At 38.5% G+C, this 16,654-nt stretch overlaps 1 protein-coding gene across 1 annotated transcript in view; it reads left to right on the top strand.

Annotated features, from left to right (window-relative positions):
- Nucleotides 1–2,315: 2,315 nt before the first annotated feature.
- LOC125281247 (neuronal membrane glycoprotein M6-b-like) overlaps nucleotides 2,316–16,654 on the top strand; it is a 117,684-nt gene continuing 103,345 nt past the window's right edge. The window contains exon 1 of the mRNA XM_048213782.2: nucleotides 2,316–2,425. Coding sequence (XP_048069739.1) covers nucleotides 2,422–2,425 — 4 coding nt within the window. The 5' untranslated portion in view covers nucleotides 2,316–2,421. The remainder of the gene's footprint in view (nucleotides 2,426–16,654) is intronic.

The following is a 16,654-nucleotide window of genomic DNA, read 5'->3' on the forward strand; positions in this document are numbered from 1 at the left end:
GGATGTTCCTCAAAAAGTTAAAAATGGAAATACCTTATTATCTAGCAATTGCAGTACTAGGTATTTGCTCAAAAAATACACACATACAGATTCCAAGGGGTACGTGCACCTCAATGTTTATAGCAGCATTATCAACAATAACCATATTATGGAAAGAGCTCAAATGGCCATTGTCTGTTGAATGGATAAAGAAGTTGTGGTGTATATATTATACAATGGAATATTACTCAGCTATCAAAAAGAATGAAATCTAGCCATTTCTTAGGATGTGGCTAGAGCTAGAAGGTATTATGCTAGGTGAAATAAGTCAATCAGAAAAAGACAAATACCATATGATTTTACTCATATGTGGTATTTAAAAAACAAAACAGAATAACATAAGGGTAGGGAAAAAAGAGAGGGAAAGAAACCATAAGAGACTTGACTACAGAGGAAATACTGAGGGTTGATGTAGGGAGGTGGGTGGGGAATGGGATAGATGGGTGATGGGCATTAAGGAAGGCACTTATTGTGTTGAACACTGGGTGTTGTATGCAAGTATTGAATCACTAAATTATACTCCTGAAACCAATATTGCATTATATTTAGGTAACTAGAATTTAAATAAAGTTTTGAAAGAAAAAAAAATTTTTTAAATAAAGATGTGTAACTCTTCCTTTGACTTGAACACTTAGAAGCCATTGTGGGGTTAGTAATTGGCCCAATTTTAAAATTGTTCTGTCTCATGAAGTAGGAGACCCAAGAGAAGGCAGAGAGATGGGGAATATCCTGGTCAGTGGAACAATCAGATCATACACAATATTTATTGAGTACAGTTATATAAGTACAGTTCCTAGCACCTCAAAACAATCATGATAGTAACAGCAAAGATTGCTAATCACAAACCATCATAACAAATGAAAAAGTGAAATGTTGTGAGAGTTACCAAAATATGACACAGAGACATAAAGGGAGCCAATGATGTTGGAAAAATGGCACTGATCGATTGGCTTGATACAGAGCTATCACAAACCTTCAATTTGTAAAATACTCAACATATGCCAAGTGCAACAAAGGGACGTGCTACAAAATAAAGTAGCATCCTTCCACCTCACTTATAACATTCAAGAATGTATTATGATGTCATGAAATATTCTTTATTTTACTAAAATGTCCCTTAGGACAAAATTGGGAATTATTGAGAATTACTGAACTAATAAACATTAATTTACCTAACTACTCCCTCTCTGTTGAGCAGTTGTTTAATTGTTTTTTCATTTGCTATTTACACTAGTCCTATGATAAATGTCATTTTACATGACTTTTGACTGAAACAATTATTATATACTTAGGAGACTGGCTCAGAAGAGAAATTTTTAGGTCAGATATTATGAATACTTTTAAGTCTCTGGCTGCATATTACCAAATGTTTCCCTAGAAAGGCAGTACCAATTTACTTGGCCATCTGCATTGTAGAGCAATATGCTTTTGACTCTTCAACCCCTTTTTTTGAGTAGCTTTGCTTAATTTTTAATATTTTGATATTCAGTATGAAAAAATATTTTGTAATTATTTTTAAAAAGGGTTTCCTTGAATAATAGTGAAATTAAATATACATATTGGCCTTGTTCTGTGTATAGTACCCTTTGCTATTTTTCCTACTGTCCTATTTTCTTAAGGTTCTTGGAAAGATTTGCTTGTTCATATCAACTTTTGCCATTTCGAAGATGAGATGAGTTTATCAATGTGACATTATGAATAAAATTGTTATTTATTATGACTTCTACGGAATGGCAGAAAGTGTACCAAAACGTTTGTTTACCTTCATGTCAGTGCACAAAATCTTAGTTTTTCGTTTTGTTCCATAGTGTCTGAGTCAGTTCGTATCTTACCAAAATACTATTTTGTATTGTAATGTCGCAGTCACATTTTGTTCTTTTTTTTTTTTTTTTTTGTCTCCTACAAATTTTCCAAAGGCGTTCACCCAGGTCTCTTCCGTTTGCATGTAATCTCAGTTATTGTTATATGCAGACAGATTTCCGCATATATATGCATTCAGACCTCAGTTCAAATAGGTTACTTTCTTAGTAGGAGGAGGACAAACCAGTTAAATCTGTAAATTCCCAGTGGGAAGTCCCAGAGGAAGCCTCCAGCTGTGCGGGTCACCCAGGTGCGCCCGCTGCCGGTTCGGGCCCTTGCTGAGGGCGCACAAAGCCCCCGGCGCTGACGTCAGGGCCCCTCTCTGCGCGGCCAGCCCCCAGTGCAGGCGGAGCCGCGCGGCGCTCCCACCCCAGCCCCGGAGCCAGGAGCCAGCCGCCAGCCCAGCCGCGCAGCAGGCAGCCCGGAGCCCGGTCCGCGCACGTGCCCGCTAGACCAGCAAACTTGTGCCACAGGCTCAGCCCGTCCTCGGGGAGCCAGAGGCCCTCCCGCCAGTCTCCAGCCATGGGTAAGCGAGCGCGTTGGCTCCGCGCCAAGGCCACGGCCCCGCACCCCCGCTCCACCCCCGCTCAGGTGGGGCTCCTTGGTCTCCCGGGGCTCCTCGGTGCCCCGCACGGAGGCCGGAGGTGGGAGGGGCGCGGCGCAGGTGTCCCGAATGCCCAGGTGCGCGTCCCTGCCCCGCGGGGGGGGGCGTCCCCGTCCCGGCTGCGCTGTGGCTGCCCCCGGCGTGCGGCTCGCGGGAGGGCGAGAGCCGTTCTCCCGGGAGGGGCTACGGAGCGAGCAGACGGGGCGTCCCGGGCTTCTTTATTTTACGGGTTGGTGGAGAGGAGTCTCTGGCTCATTTCCCGGGACGCTCACCCTGTCGCCTGAGCTCTCAGCTCCCAGTTCGGTCCTGTCCCACCCTGCCGTGCTCTTCTTGCCCTTCACCCCACACGAAACAAACGCCCGAGTCTTCCAAGAGCTCATTTGGGGACCAGCCCCCTTGATACCAGGAAGGGGGGAAGGGAGAGGGACAGGATGGGTCAGAGGCTGAGTCTCTTTTCTTTGTCCCCTGTTCCAACTATCAAAATGCGGACCTGGGCGCAGGTGGAGACGGTTTGCCGAGCGGATTCGAGTGCACTTGGGGGGATCGACTAGTAACGGTGAAAGCCCAGTTCTGGAGATTGAAAATCTCCCACCTGGCCCGGGGCGAATGTTAGGCGGCTGTGGGATTCTTTCTGTCACCTCTTAAGACCCCGAAACGCTGCCGTCAGCAACATGTCGTTAAATGGGGACTCCATGGGAAGGGAAACTCGGGAATGCCGTGGAAAACAACCTAATTCCGCCGCACCCCTGGAAATGTCTGATGGCTGTGGTTGGGAAAGGGTTTCTCTCCCTCCTCTGTTATCCTTCTCTGGTGGCAGCCAGACTGCAGCCGCAAGCGCCACAAAAGCCACAGACTGAGGAGCCACGCGAAGCATTCCTAATGAGGAACGCCTTGGGTTTAACCATTGCGGGTTAATGGTCAGGGCTTGGGAATCCCTGCCCGTCCCCCCACTGATCTTTTATCAACCCCACCGCTACTACTATTAATTATGTCGAGGACGGATACGGGGATTTATGTAATAATTAAAAATTGGTGAAGACGAGTAAGAAAAACCTCTTAGTTTAACATTTAAAACGAAACTCAGTGTTATAGTTAAATCTATTTTTTAATTAAACATATATTACATGATCAAAATGAGAACGGAAATAAGGCTCCTGAATATAATAAGAAAAAAAATTTTTTTTACCGTAATGTTAGGGCAGAGGTAGGATAAAATACTTTTAAAACGGGCAAAATTTTGTGACTTGTAATTCTTTTCTCAGTTCTCTTTAAGACCCCCTCTTTAATGTGACTAGTCGCTTCACTCAATGCTATTTTAAGTGATGCTTATATACAAAAATTAGATAATGGCTGTGTCAGACTGAAACAATTTTGATAATATTTACCAAATACGATTTTGAAGTTACAGAAAATGCGGTATTGAGAAATCGTTAACTAAGTTCCTATAGTAAATTTACTGTTGCTTTTTCTTTCCTTTGTTTTTAATACTAGGCCTACCCGTGCCACTTGGTTTTGTAGCAGTTAGAAACAGGATTAGGTTACCACATAAGACGTTCCTCAAACTGACTCTCACAATACCTTGGATTTAATTGGCAACAGTGTTTATTTGTTTGTTTGTTTGTTTATTTATTTATTTATTTATTTATTTATAAGTTTATTTATTTATAAGTTTATTTATTTATTTGACAGAGAAAGTGGGGAGGGGGAGGGAGACAGTCTCAGTCTCTGAGCATAGACCCAGAATCCCAACCTGGGGTTCTAGATCTCAATATCCCAAGATCATGACCTGAGCGGAAACCAAAAATCTATTCAACACTCAACCAACTGGGGCACGTGGGTGGCTTTTTTTTTTAAACAATGTTGTAGTAACAATATATGTTAAAAGTGTAAAATTTGTCATTCCAACCATTTTGAAGTACAAAATAAAAATGTGCCTTACAGTGTACAATTCATTGGCATTAACTACATTTATAATGTTGTATATTATTACCACTATTTCCAAAATTTATTCGTAATCCCAAACAAAAACTGTGTAACTCTTAATCAATAACTTTTTGTTTCCTCTTGTTCTCTGTTGATATGCTCTACTGTGCTCCTGGTTTCTAATTCATTGATTTCTGCTGTAATCTTGATCAACCGCTTTCTTGTGCATGGATTAGGCCTATTTTTCTGTACCTGTTCCAGCTTCTTGAGGTGAGAATATAAAAACTGCATTTTAGATTTTTCTGTTCTTTTGAGTGAGGCTTGGATGGCTATGTATTTTCCCCTTAGGACTGCTTTTGCAGTGTCCCATAGGTTTTGGACCAATGTGTTTTCATTCTCGTTGGTCTCCATAAATTGTTTAAATTGAGTTTTGATTTCTTGGTTTATCAAGTCATTCCTGAGCAGGATGGTTCTTAGTCTGCAAGTGTTTGAGTTCCTTCCAATTTTTCCTTTTGAGTTCCAATTTCAAAGCATTGTGGTCTGAGAATATGCAGGGAGTAATTTCAATCTTTTGGTATTGGTTTAGACCTGTTTTGTGACCCAGCATATGGTCTACTCTGGAGAATGTTCCATGTGCATTTGTAAAGAATTAGTATTCTTTTGTTCTGGGGTGTAGTATTCTATATATATCTATGAGGTCTGTCTGGTCTAATATGGCATTCAAAGCTCTTGTTTCTTTGTTGATTTTCTGCTTAGGTGATCTGTCTATTGTTGATAGTGGAGTGTTGAGGTCCCCTACAATTAATGTATTTTTATCTATATGTCTCTTTATTCTGGTTAACAGTTGGCTTGTGTATCTTGCTGATCCTCTGTTGGGGGCATATATACTTATAATTACCATATCCACTTGATGGATATATCCTTTAAGAATAATATAGTGTCCTTCTGTATCTCTAACTACAGTCTTTAGTTTAAAATCCAATCTGTCTGATATGAGAATTGCTACCCCACCTTTCTTTTGAGGTCCATTGGCGTGAAAGATGGTATTCCATCCCTTTATTTTCAGTCTGAATGTATCTTTAGGTTCAAAATGAGTCTCTTGTAGACAGCAAATGGATGGATCATGTCTTTTTATCCAATCTGCAACCCTGTGGCATTATGGGAGCATTTAGGCCATTCACATTGAGAGTGATTCTTGAGATATATGATTTTAATGATGTGATGTTGCCTTTAAGGTCTTTATTTCTATAGACTGTAAATTTCTGTTCTGTATCACTCTTGGGGCCTTTTTACTTTTATAGAACCCCCCTTAATATCTCCTGTAGGGCTGGTTTCGTGGTTACGAAATTGGTCAGTGACTGGCGATTCTGAAAGGTCCTTATCTCTCCATCAATTCTGAATGACAGCCTTGCTGGATAAAGGATCCTTGGCTGCATGTTTTTCTTGGAAGCGCTTTAATAATGCCGCCCCAACCCTTTCTCTCATTCCAGGTCTGTGTAGACAGGTCTGACGTAATTCTGATACCTTTGCCTTGGTACGTGAGAAATTTCTTTGCCCTGGCCACTTGCAATACTGTATCCTTGGATCAAATATTTGCGAATTGCACTATGACATGACTGGAGTAGGTTTGTCATGGTTGAATTTCGGAGGGGTCAACTGCCTCTGGGACACGAAGGCTTGTTTCCTTTGCTAGATTAGGGAATTTTTCAGCTACAATTTGTTCAAATATCTCTTCCCAGACCTCTCTCTTTCTCCACCCCCTCAGGGATGCCGATGATTCTGACATTGGAATGTTTCATTGAGTCAGTAATCTCCTGTAACCTACATTCCTGAGATTGGATTTTTTTGAGCCAAGTTTCTGTTTTAACCTTCTCTTTTACCAACCCATCCTCCAATTCATTAATTCGTTCTTCTGCCTCATTCACCCTGGCCGTCAGAGCATCTAGTTTTGACTGCATTTGATTTATAGAATTTTTAATTTCTGCTAGATTCACTCTCATTTCTGCCCTTAGAGATTCTATATTCTCATTAATATTTTCATTAATATTTTTTTCAAGTCTACATATCATCTTAACCATTGTTACTCTGAATTCCATATCTGATAATTTCGTTATATCCATATCCATCAGTTCTGTGGAGAGGCCACAGACTCATTATCTTTTCTTTGCTGGGGGGAATTTCTCCTTCTCATCAATCTGATGAGGTGAGGTTGTGGGGATGCCCAGAGCCCAAATTATTGACCAGGACACATGCAGTGTGCACTTGTTTTATAGGGATCTTAGGGATGTGCACTTCTTGATTTTTCAGGCTGCTTTCTGGAGGAGGGGCCTGCCGTGCTGGTATTAAGGCAACCTTGTTTGGTTAGAGTCTTCCTGTCCCCTGCCAGGGCCGTTGGGGATGGACACACTGTGAGCTGGTATTTCCAGGCTTTTGTTCTCTGGTGGCTTTCCTTGGTGGTTTTCTGTGGCTCTTAGAGTCAGAGCAGCGGTGGCTGAATCCCAGCCGCTGTCTCAGAACAGAGAGATCGCAGTCCTCTCTCCACTGAGCTCATCTGGCCTCTTTTACTCTGTTTCTGTTGGTGCTGCTAAAAACCCTGCAGCGTCCTGAGTTGTGCACCCCACAGGCAGCGTCCCAGCCCTCACTTCCAGGGCCGCCAAGTCTATGTCCTTTGTGTTTCTAAGTCTGCCAGCCGCCAGCCACCCCTGAGCACTCTCCTGAGCTCCCTGTTTCATTATGGTTCACATGCACTCTGGAGTGTTGGTTTTCAGTCTGGTTGTACGCATGCTCCCCAGCTTCCGGTATCAGTCCGGTTCCAGTGAGCGCTCTGGATCTCCAGTTTTCAGTCTGGTGTCACGCGTTCCCAGGCTCACGGTCTCAGTCTGCTCTCTTGTGGGTGCTGGTCTGCGAGACCAGCCCGCTCCCCAGTGCAGGTGGCTACCGCTTCCTGGCGCCCAAGCACGGAGGCTCCCCCCCTTCCGTTTATCTTCCGATATCTGTGTGCAGATTCACGGCTCCCCGCTTCATACCTCAATACTCAGTGCTGGAGATGTTCATTTGTAGAGATCCAGGTGTATCTTCCTACGTCTCAGGCTGATTCCGTGGATGTTCAGGCTGGTCTGGTACCTATCCCACACGACTCAGGGGACCGGCTGAAAAAGGGGTCCCCTACTCCTCCGCCATCTTAACTCCTCCCCCCTCGAGAAATTCTAATTTTGTTTAACTTGTTGTCTGTAATTTTAAATGAAAATGGTAAGTAAAATAACCAGATATAGCAGAATACTTAAATAATAATTTTAAGCATTTTGTGGTAAGGACATTTTTATAAGAATTATGAACTTTAATGTTGCCAATCATTTCACCTAAAGCTTTTAGAAAAAATGATTAAAAGTAGTCCTTCTCAAACTGTAATGTCAGGTGCATTGAATTATCTGATAATCTTGCTAAAAAAAAATAAGATTTTAATCTAATGGGTCTGGAGTGGCGACTGAGTGCTAAAAAAAAAAAACAAAAAACGTTCCAGGTGATATTGATACTCCAGATCTCAGAGGATGCTTGAGGAACCAAGAAATAGATATCTGTACAACTCAACGTTAAAACAAATAAACAATTTGATTAAAAAATGTGCAGAGGACCTGAATAGATATTTTTCCAAAGAAGACATTCATATGTTCAAATAGCATATGTAAAGATGACTCAATATCACTCAGCATCAGGGGAATGCAAATCAAAGACAAATGAGATACCACTTCACACCTGTCTGATGGCTATGATGCAAAAACAAGAAACAAAAATGTTAGCAAGGATGTGGAGGAAAAGGAACCCTCTAGCTCCATTGGTGGGAATGTGCACTGGTCCAGCCACTATGGAAGACAGTATGCGGTTTCCCCAAAAAGTAAAAGTACAATTAACATATGATCCAGTAATTCTACTTCTAAGTATTTATCCAAAGAAAACAAAACAAACACTAATTTAAAGGGCACATGTACCCTGATATTTATAATAGCATTGCAACGAGAGTCAAATTATGTAAACAGCACAAGTGTCCATCAACTGATGAGTGCATTAAAAAGATGTGGGTGGGCAGTGTGTTAACTAGACCAAGGAGATTAAGTGTTACAAACTTTCAGTTATAAATGAGACATACAGATTTAATGTACAGCATAGGGAATATACTCACTATTATAACAACCTTGTGTGTTGACAGATTGTGATTAGAGTTACTGTGGTGACTTTTATATTAGTATGTTGTACACCTGAAACTGATATGATATTGCATATCAAATATTTCTTAATTGAAAAAAGAAAACATTTAAAGATAGTTTTCTAAGCCTCACTTTAGTAAAAATAAAAAGATTATGCTTAGATAAATATCAGGATATAGACCTCTAATTGCTGAACCATTTGTTTTCTTAAGCTAGCATGATTTGTTTGCATCATTTATTGTTGTCTTAAATTTTGGCATCTTTGGTGTTCTTCGTACAGGAAGATTGTCTACTCACAAATGTGGGACAGTGTGACTCAGTTCAATGAAAGAGTACAAGAGAATTTGAATACTGAAGTTTTTTATTCACAGGTTCTGGAGGAAGTACACAGCAAGCCTCTAAGGGCACACTGAGAGGTCAAGACAGGATTGGGCAGAGGAACAGGTGGGACCTGGGCACATGATTTTATTAGGGTTTGGCATTCCTGGACTAATGCTGCTCTGGTCAATTGAAACCAAGAAGAGCACGGTTTTGGAAAGTATTTTGAGGTTTTTATGTAAGCGGTGCACAAAGAAAAGGCCTTTGAAGGTGCGGAGACTACTTTTCACAAGGGCCGTTGGGAAATCGGATCAGGAACATACATTTTCTTGGGACTCCTGGGCTACTGTCTAGGGCATGTCCTTGCATGAGGGGTCAGTGTCCATTTAAGGACTCTGTAGACCATGTCTGTCCTAACACTCGCCTCGGAAATTGGTGGAGAAAACTCTAATGTTTATCGTGTTTAACACTTTGATTCCAAAGGAAATAAGAAGAAATGGCATAACAAAGTACAGGACACTTCACTTCTTTAGAAACACTGATCACCTGGCAAAAACTGGCAGAACTATCAGAACTCAGGAAGACAGTGAAAGCTTTACAGTGACCAAAAGAATGTTTATTCTGAAGAAAGGCAGTGAAACACGGTTGAAAGATTTCTTATGTTTTAAATTAGCCTACAGTACTCATGCCTGGTTGGTAGCACTCTTAATAATAGCAGTCCTTGTTCCCAACATGGGTACCTAGTTTTTGAGGAGCATATCAGACAATGTGGGGATTGTGTGTGTGTGTGTGTGTTTTTTTTTTTTTTTTATCTGATTGGCAGTTCCCAGAAGGAGTAACACAGAGTCCTTTGTTCACTTAACTCAGAACTTTTACAGGGTGGAGAAGTGGCTCTGTAGAGGATATTCCTTGAAAGCATTTAAGGCAAATGAACAGGTTGCTACTGCCTGGTATGAAACAGCAACAAACAGCAAAAACAAAAACAACAAATCTTTGGGACAAAAAAACCAAACCAAAACAAAAAAAACCTATGAAAAGTCTAGAGGGAAACCTGGCTAATAATAGTGGGTTAAATAAGAGCTTTGAAAAACAACCACATCTATTGGTGAATTTAGAAAGCCAAGTGAATGCCAGGGGTATGATGAATCAATCCTGCTAGAAAGAAGCCAATGCCATAAACTTTTACTTGCATTTTCACTGATTTATATGCTCAGCAGCAACACAAAGTGAAAGCTAGAGCCAGCTGTGAATGGTGTAAGGTGTAGAGACTGTACACAGCATTAACAGCAGGGGTTCCCTCTCATTTAAGCTGGTCTAGCTCTTAGTGCTACCAAACCAAATATCAGCCTACCAGAAACAAAGGCTTAAGTTTGGTCCCCAATATCACATCATTCCTTGAGGATATCAGCTAACCACTTGGTGCAAGTTGCCCACAGTGTACACAGTGATTTATCTTGACAGTAACAGATATACTCTGAATATGGATTTGCTTTCCTACCTGCAGGGTCTCAGCTGACATCACTTTCTGAGAGCTTACAGCATTGGATTCATTCATAGTCATTTCATTTATTATGTCAGAAGGAGTATTCCAATAAAGACCCATTCTTCGAAAACCTGGAAGTTTTTCCTCACTCCCTCCATTCCTCTCTGCCTTCCTTCTTTCCTTCCTAATTTTTTAACTCTCCCTCCTTCTTTGTCTCCTTCTCTTTCTTCTTCTTTGGCTACAGATGTTTAACTAAATTTTATAAAATCATGACACTACTAGAAAAGAGATTTTAGAAACTATACATAGCAAAGAACACAGTCTTTATAAGAATACTTTAGATAAGTGACTAAACAAACAAAAAATAGCTAAATGCATAAGCAGCAAGAAATCCTAAAGACATGGGAAAGTTTGACTTCCAGAGTAACTAGATCACATAATTCAAAATGTGCAACTACTAAAAAAATTGTGAAATACAAAGAAACTGGAAAGTATGGCACATTCACAGGAAAACAATGAACTTCTCAGAAACTGTCCCTAGGATGAATAGATATTGAATTTTCTAGGAAAATATTTTAAATCAAGTATTTTAAATATACCAAACAGATAAAGAAAATGATGTACAAAAAACTAAAGCAAATCAGTAGAACAATGTGTCAACAAAAAGAATATCAAAAAAGAGAAATTATAAAATAGAACCAAATAGAAATTCTAGAGCTGAAAATTTTAATAACTAAAATGAAAAAATTCACTTTGGGGCTGAACAGCACATTTCAGAGTCTTAAAAAAGAACGAACCTAATGATTCGTTGAACACTACATCAAAAACTAATGATGTACTCTATGCTGACTAATTGAACATAATAACAAAAAGAAAAAAGAAATAAAGAATGAACCTAACTAAATGAGAGTCACATGAAATTACCCAGTCTGAAAGGGAGAAAGAAAAAAGAACAAAGAAAATCAACTGGACTTGAGACCTGTAATACATTATCAAGCACATGCAAGGAAAGAAAAAATAAATTTCATTCAAAGTTTTATGCATCAAAGTATAAGAACATGAAAAGACAAGCTGTAAAAAGACAAGTTATAGAATGGGAGAAAATATTTGTGAATCATAGATCTGATAAGATCTGAAACTACCTAGAATAAACAAAGAACTTTTAAACTCAAGAGCAAAACAATAACTTAAAAATGGGAAAAGGACTTGAATAGACATTTTTCCAAAGAGACAAATGGGCAACAAGCACATAAGATGGTGAATGTTATTGGTGGTTACAGAAAACAATCATACCACAATGAAATACCACTTCCCATCCACTAACATAAAGACAATTTTTTAAAAATAGAGGATAGCAAGAATTGGTGTGGATCTTGGAAACTAGAGTATCTATACATTTCTGGTAGTGATGTAAAATGGTGTAGCACCTGTGGAAAACAGTTTGACAGTTCCTCAATAACTTAGACATGGAATTAGTATATGACTTATGCTAATTTGTACATGAATGTTTTTAGAACATGTACATGGCTAAGTTGTATACCCAAAAGAATTAAAAAGAATTTCAAGCAGACTTGTACATGAATGTTTATAGAGGCACTACTCATTTTAGCCAAAAAGTTGAGACTATCTAAATGTCCATGAGCTGTGGAATGAACCAACAAAAAGTGTTATATACATACAATGGAATATTAGTCAGCCATAAAAAGGAATGAAGTTCTGATATATTCTGCAAAATATGTACTTCTCGAAATTATTACGTTAAGTAATAGAAGCCAGCACAAAAAATCAAATATTCTTTGATTATACTTGTATAAAATATCTAGGATAAGTAAATTCTTAGACACAGAATGATGCAGATGTGTGGTTGTCAGGAAACAGACAAAGGAAATGATGGTAATTGGCTATTTAAGGGGTTTGTAATTTATTGGGGTAATGAAAATTTTGAGCACTAGATACAGATGGTGGTGGGACAAAGATTTTTTTAAAGTTTTTATTTAAATTCCAGATAGTTAATATATCATGTAATATAAGTTTCAGGTGTACAATATAGTGATTCAATACTTCCATATAACATAAACATAAGTGGTCATTAGAATAAGTTCAATACTTAATCCCCGTCAACTATTTAACCCATCCCCCACCCCCACCCCCTCTGGTAACCATCAGTTTGTTCTCTGGAGTTGAGTCTGTTTCTTGGTTTGCCTCTCATTCTTTTATGTAGTTTTTCCTTTGTTTATTTGTTTTGTTTCTTAAATTCCACATATGAGTGAATCATATGATAATTGTCTTTCTCTGACTGACTTATTTTACTTACCAAAATACCGTAATTCCATTAATGTCATTGCAAATGGCAAGACTCCATCCTTTCTAATGGCTGAGTACTATTCTATTGTATATATGAAGCACATCTTCTTTATCCAGTCATCTGTCAATGGACATCTGGGCTTTTTCCATAGTTTGGCTATTGTGGATATTGCTGGTATAAATATCAGGATGCAGGTGCCCCTTCAGATCACAACATTTGTATCCTTTGGGCAAATACCTAGTAGGGCAATTGCTGAGTTGTAGGGTCATTCTCTTTTTAATTTCTAAGGAACCTCCATACTGTTTTCCAGAGTGCTGTACCAGCTTGCGTTCCCAGCAACAGTGTAAGAGGGTTCCCCTTTCTCTGCATCCTTGCCAACAGTGTTGTTTCCTGACTTGTTAACTTTAGCCATTCTGACTGGTGTGAGGTGGTATCTCATTGTGGTGTTGACTTATATTTTCCTGATGAGGAGTGGTGGTTGGACAAAGTTGTTAATGCAGTGTACTTTACATTTTTAAATTGGTGTATTTTATGTTATATGGAGTAGGCCACAATAAAAAGAATTCAGTGTTTATAATCCTAATGAATAAATTGGCACCAAATATTCCTAAAAAGAGTGCCATTTCTTTGTTTAAAGGTTTGATAAAAGGTTCCAACCTTGGGTCTTTAAGAAAGCTCCTTTTTAGTCTTAGGATGAAAACTAAAATTTAAGTTAAGCCTAATAATCCTGCACCATCAGGGTGTGCCAGTCTTTGTGCATTTGAGTTTTTACATGCCCTTTATCATTAAGGCTCTCAGGGAAATTTATAAGATGGTAACTCACTCAACAAGCATTCACAGAGTCCTTCTCATATGAGTCAGGTACTGTGTTAAGATTATAAGTAATAACGAAGCGAAACTAAATAAACAAAACTTCACCTTTTATTTAAATAACCATAGATATTTGAGAGAGGCAAACAAGTAATTATAATAAAAGTCACTAGGTCCTATAGAATAGAGAAAAATAATATCTGAGGTAAAAATAGGGCGGTGGTGATATTTCGGAGAGGGATTCCCTAGGGAAACAGTTATCTTTGACCTGAGTCTTGAAAGATGAACACAATGACAGGGGTCAGATTGTCTGGGAGAGGATATGCAGGCCTGGAGTTCAGATGTGCAGAAGCAGGAGGTGTGGCAGAAACTGCTGCATAGTCACACTGAGGAGTTGGGTGTGTTCTAAATTGGGGGAAAGGGCTAGAAGACAGACTAGGCCACACTAGATAAGAGAAGGAAAGACTGATTATTGCCTTGATGGTCACAGAGAATCATAAAGGGATTGAAAGCAGGCAAGTGACAGCTAGGAAGAAATGACAGCCCACCCAACGGAGACAAACCCATTGAGACAGAATTATTGTGTCTAGTTGTAAATTTCTGAATAAGTGTGCAGCAGGAGTTTTGAGAAGGATGCTGAAGTGGGGCTCATGAAACTTCTGGTGGAGACCTGAATTTGAGGTGCATTAGGAGGAACAGAAAAAAATTGGATAACCATGGAAAAGAGGTAGGAATGAGTTAGTTTTATAAGTGGGATTCTGAAGAAATTAGCCTGACCATAGCAGAGAGTAGGTGTTGGGAGAATACAAAATAGGATGGGGTAGACAGTGGACAAAAAGTCAAAAAGCATAGCAACAAATGATAAGTGAATTTTACAAAAATATTTTTTTAATTTTGTCTATTCCTTCTTTTCAAAGTGTAGAGTGGTGAAGGAAGGAAGTTTGAAGCTTTCTTGGATGGTTATGGATGATATTGGATGTGATTCCAGAGGAGTTAGGTATTGAAATGGAACATGGTTTTTGTGCATTTTTTATTATTAATTGTTTGTGATGGTTAATTTTAGTTGTCACCTTGACTGGGCATGAAGTTGGTAAACATTATTGTGCTTGTATTCATGTTGGTGTTTCTAGATGAAAATAACATTTAATTGGAATAATGAATAAAACAGATTACCCTAGGTCATCATTAGATCTCTTGTAGCACTTCTGCCTGGGGTGGCATCATTCAGTCTACTAAAGGTCTAAACCAAGCAAAAAAATAAACAAGAGAGAATTTGTTACTACTGCTTGAGTGTCTTTTAGCTGGGATATCAATCTTCTGCCTTCAAACATGGACTGAGACTGCAACTTACACTCTTTGTCCTTCACAGTCTCTTGATCACTGCTGATCTTGGACATTTATTTTTGGATAAGCCAATTCATACAATCATAAAAGTGTAGTATTTATTCCTTAACTTTGATTAATGAAAGAATTTATTAATGAAATAATCTGAGTCCAGAGTTTTCTACATGAAGTGTTTTAAGATATGAATTCTGTTCAGAAGGACTATTCAGATTTTCTTTTCCTTTTTGTTTCCTTTTTGATAAATTGTGTTTCAGAAAGACTTTTCCATTTTATCTGCATTATTACATATATTGGCATAGAATTTTTCATGATATTCTTGTATTATCTGTTTAACCGTTGATTATAGGATCTATAATGATGTCCATCTGTTTATTTCTAATGATGTATGGAATCTGTATGTTCATTTTATTTTTCTTGATCAATCTTGACTATTAAATATTTGAATAGCTTCATACTTACACCTAAAAATTACATCACATTGATGAATTGACCATTTAATGAAAAAAAGAAGTACATTTTCCATGAAGCATGAAATACTATTTTAATGTCTGGAAGTATATGTTGCAATAGGGAAAAAAAACACATTATAGTTTATTCCTAGAATTAAACTCTTAATGACTGTACATAATTTAGTATATTCAAATTTAGTATTAAAAATCTATTGTGAATGATCTTACTTAGTGTTATTATTGGCTCATGTGTTTGCTTGCTTCTGTAGGATTGTTAAATTGTATATTGTTTGAAGAAGCTGGACATAAATTGAAAAAAAAAAAGGTTGTTTCCTTTGTTTACATTTTAAATGTATTTTTAGAGCAGGATGTCTCAATCTTAGTACTAGTGACATTTTGGGCTGGATAATTCTCTGTCATAAATTGCAATATAATCTTGTGCCCAATAGGATGTTTATCAGGATCCTTGGCCTGTACTCACAAGTTGCCAGTGGCCCTCTCTTTGTTGTAACAGCAATAGTGTCTACAGACCTTGCCTCTGCTTTCTTTCTACTCATATTTCCACAACACCTTATTGAGAACAACGGCTTTAGATTAAGAGGGATTGAAAACAATCTGTGTGTCCCAATACCACAAAATCAGAGTAGTATTTTATGGCTGAACACATCGTCAGGATGCTTGATTTTCTCTGTGAAGGAATTAAAAAATTTTTTTCTTTTAAATACCATCGGAGAGTCTGAAAGTATAATAAGGACCATTGCAGATGACCTCATTCACTCTTTGGAGTGTTTCAGTAATGAGACCACACACTCTTGAGAATAGATAGTATCTGTTTTGTGGTGTTTTACAACTCCCTGAAAAGAATGCTTAAATGCAGCTATTAAAATTGGCAGCTAAAATTCAGACATCTGTTCCTTCATACAATCAGCAGAGGATAGAGATGTAAGTACCAAAGAAATTCAAACCCTTAAGGTAACTTTATTCAACTTCAGAATCAAACTGCAGCATCAACTCTTCTGTAGTCTATAGCCTCTCAGCTATTCTGCAACTTTTGGATTTTTCAATCTCCACAGTCATGTAAAAACAATTCCTTAAAACAATATGTGTGGACACATACACACACATCCTATTGGTTCTGTTTCTCTGGAGAACCCTAACTATACGGTTTTGGTAATTCTAAGGTTACTTAATTTCTAGGGTTTCTGTAATTGAGTTTTTAGTCTGATTAGATTTAAAAGCTCTAAATACTCTATTTCCAGTAGTAAAGAGAGCACTGATAGTTGCTGACATGATCTAGCAAAAGAGATATGCCAAATA

Source organism: Ursus arctos, chromosome Y (genome assembly GCF_023065955.2).
Source record: "Ursus arctos isolate Adak ecotype North America chromosome Y, UrsArc2.0, whole genome shotgun sequence".
NCBI classification, from domain to species: domain Eukaryota; kingdom Metazoa; phylum Chordata; class Mammalia; order Carnivora; family Ursidae; genus Ursus; species Ursus arctos.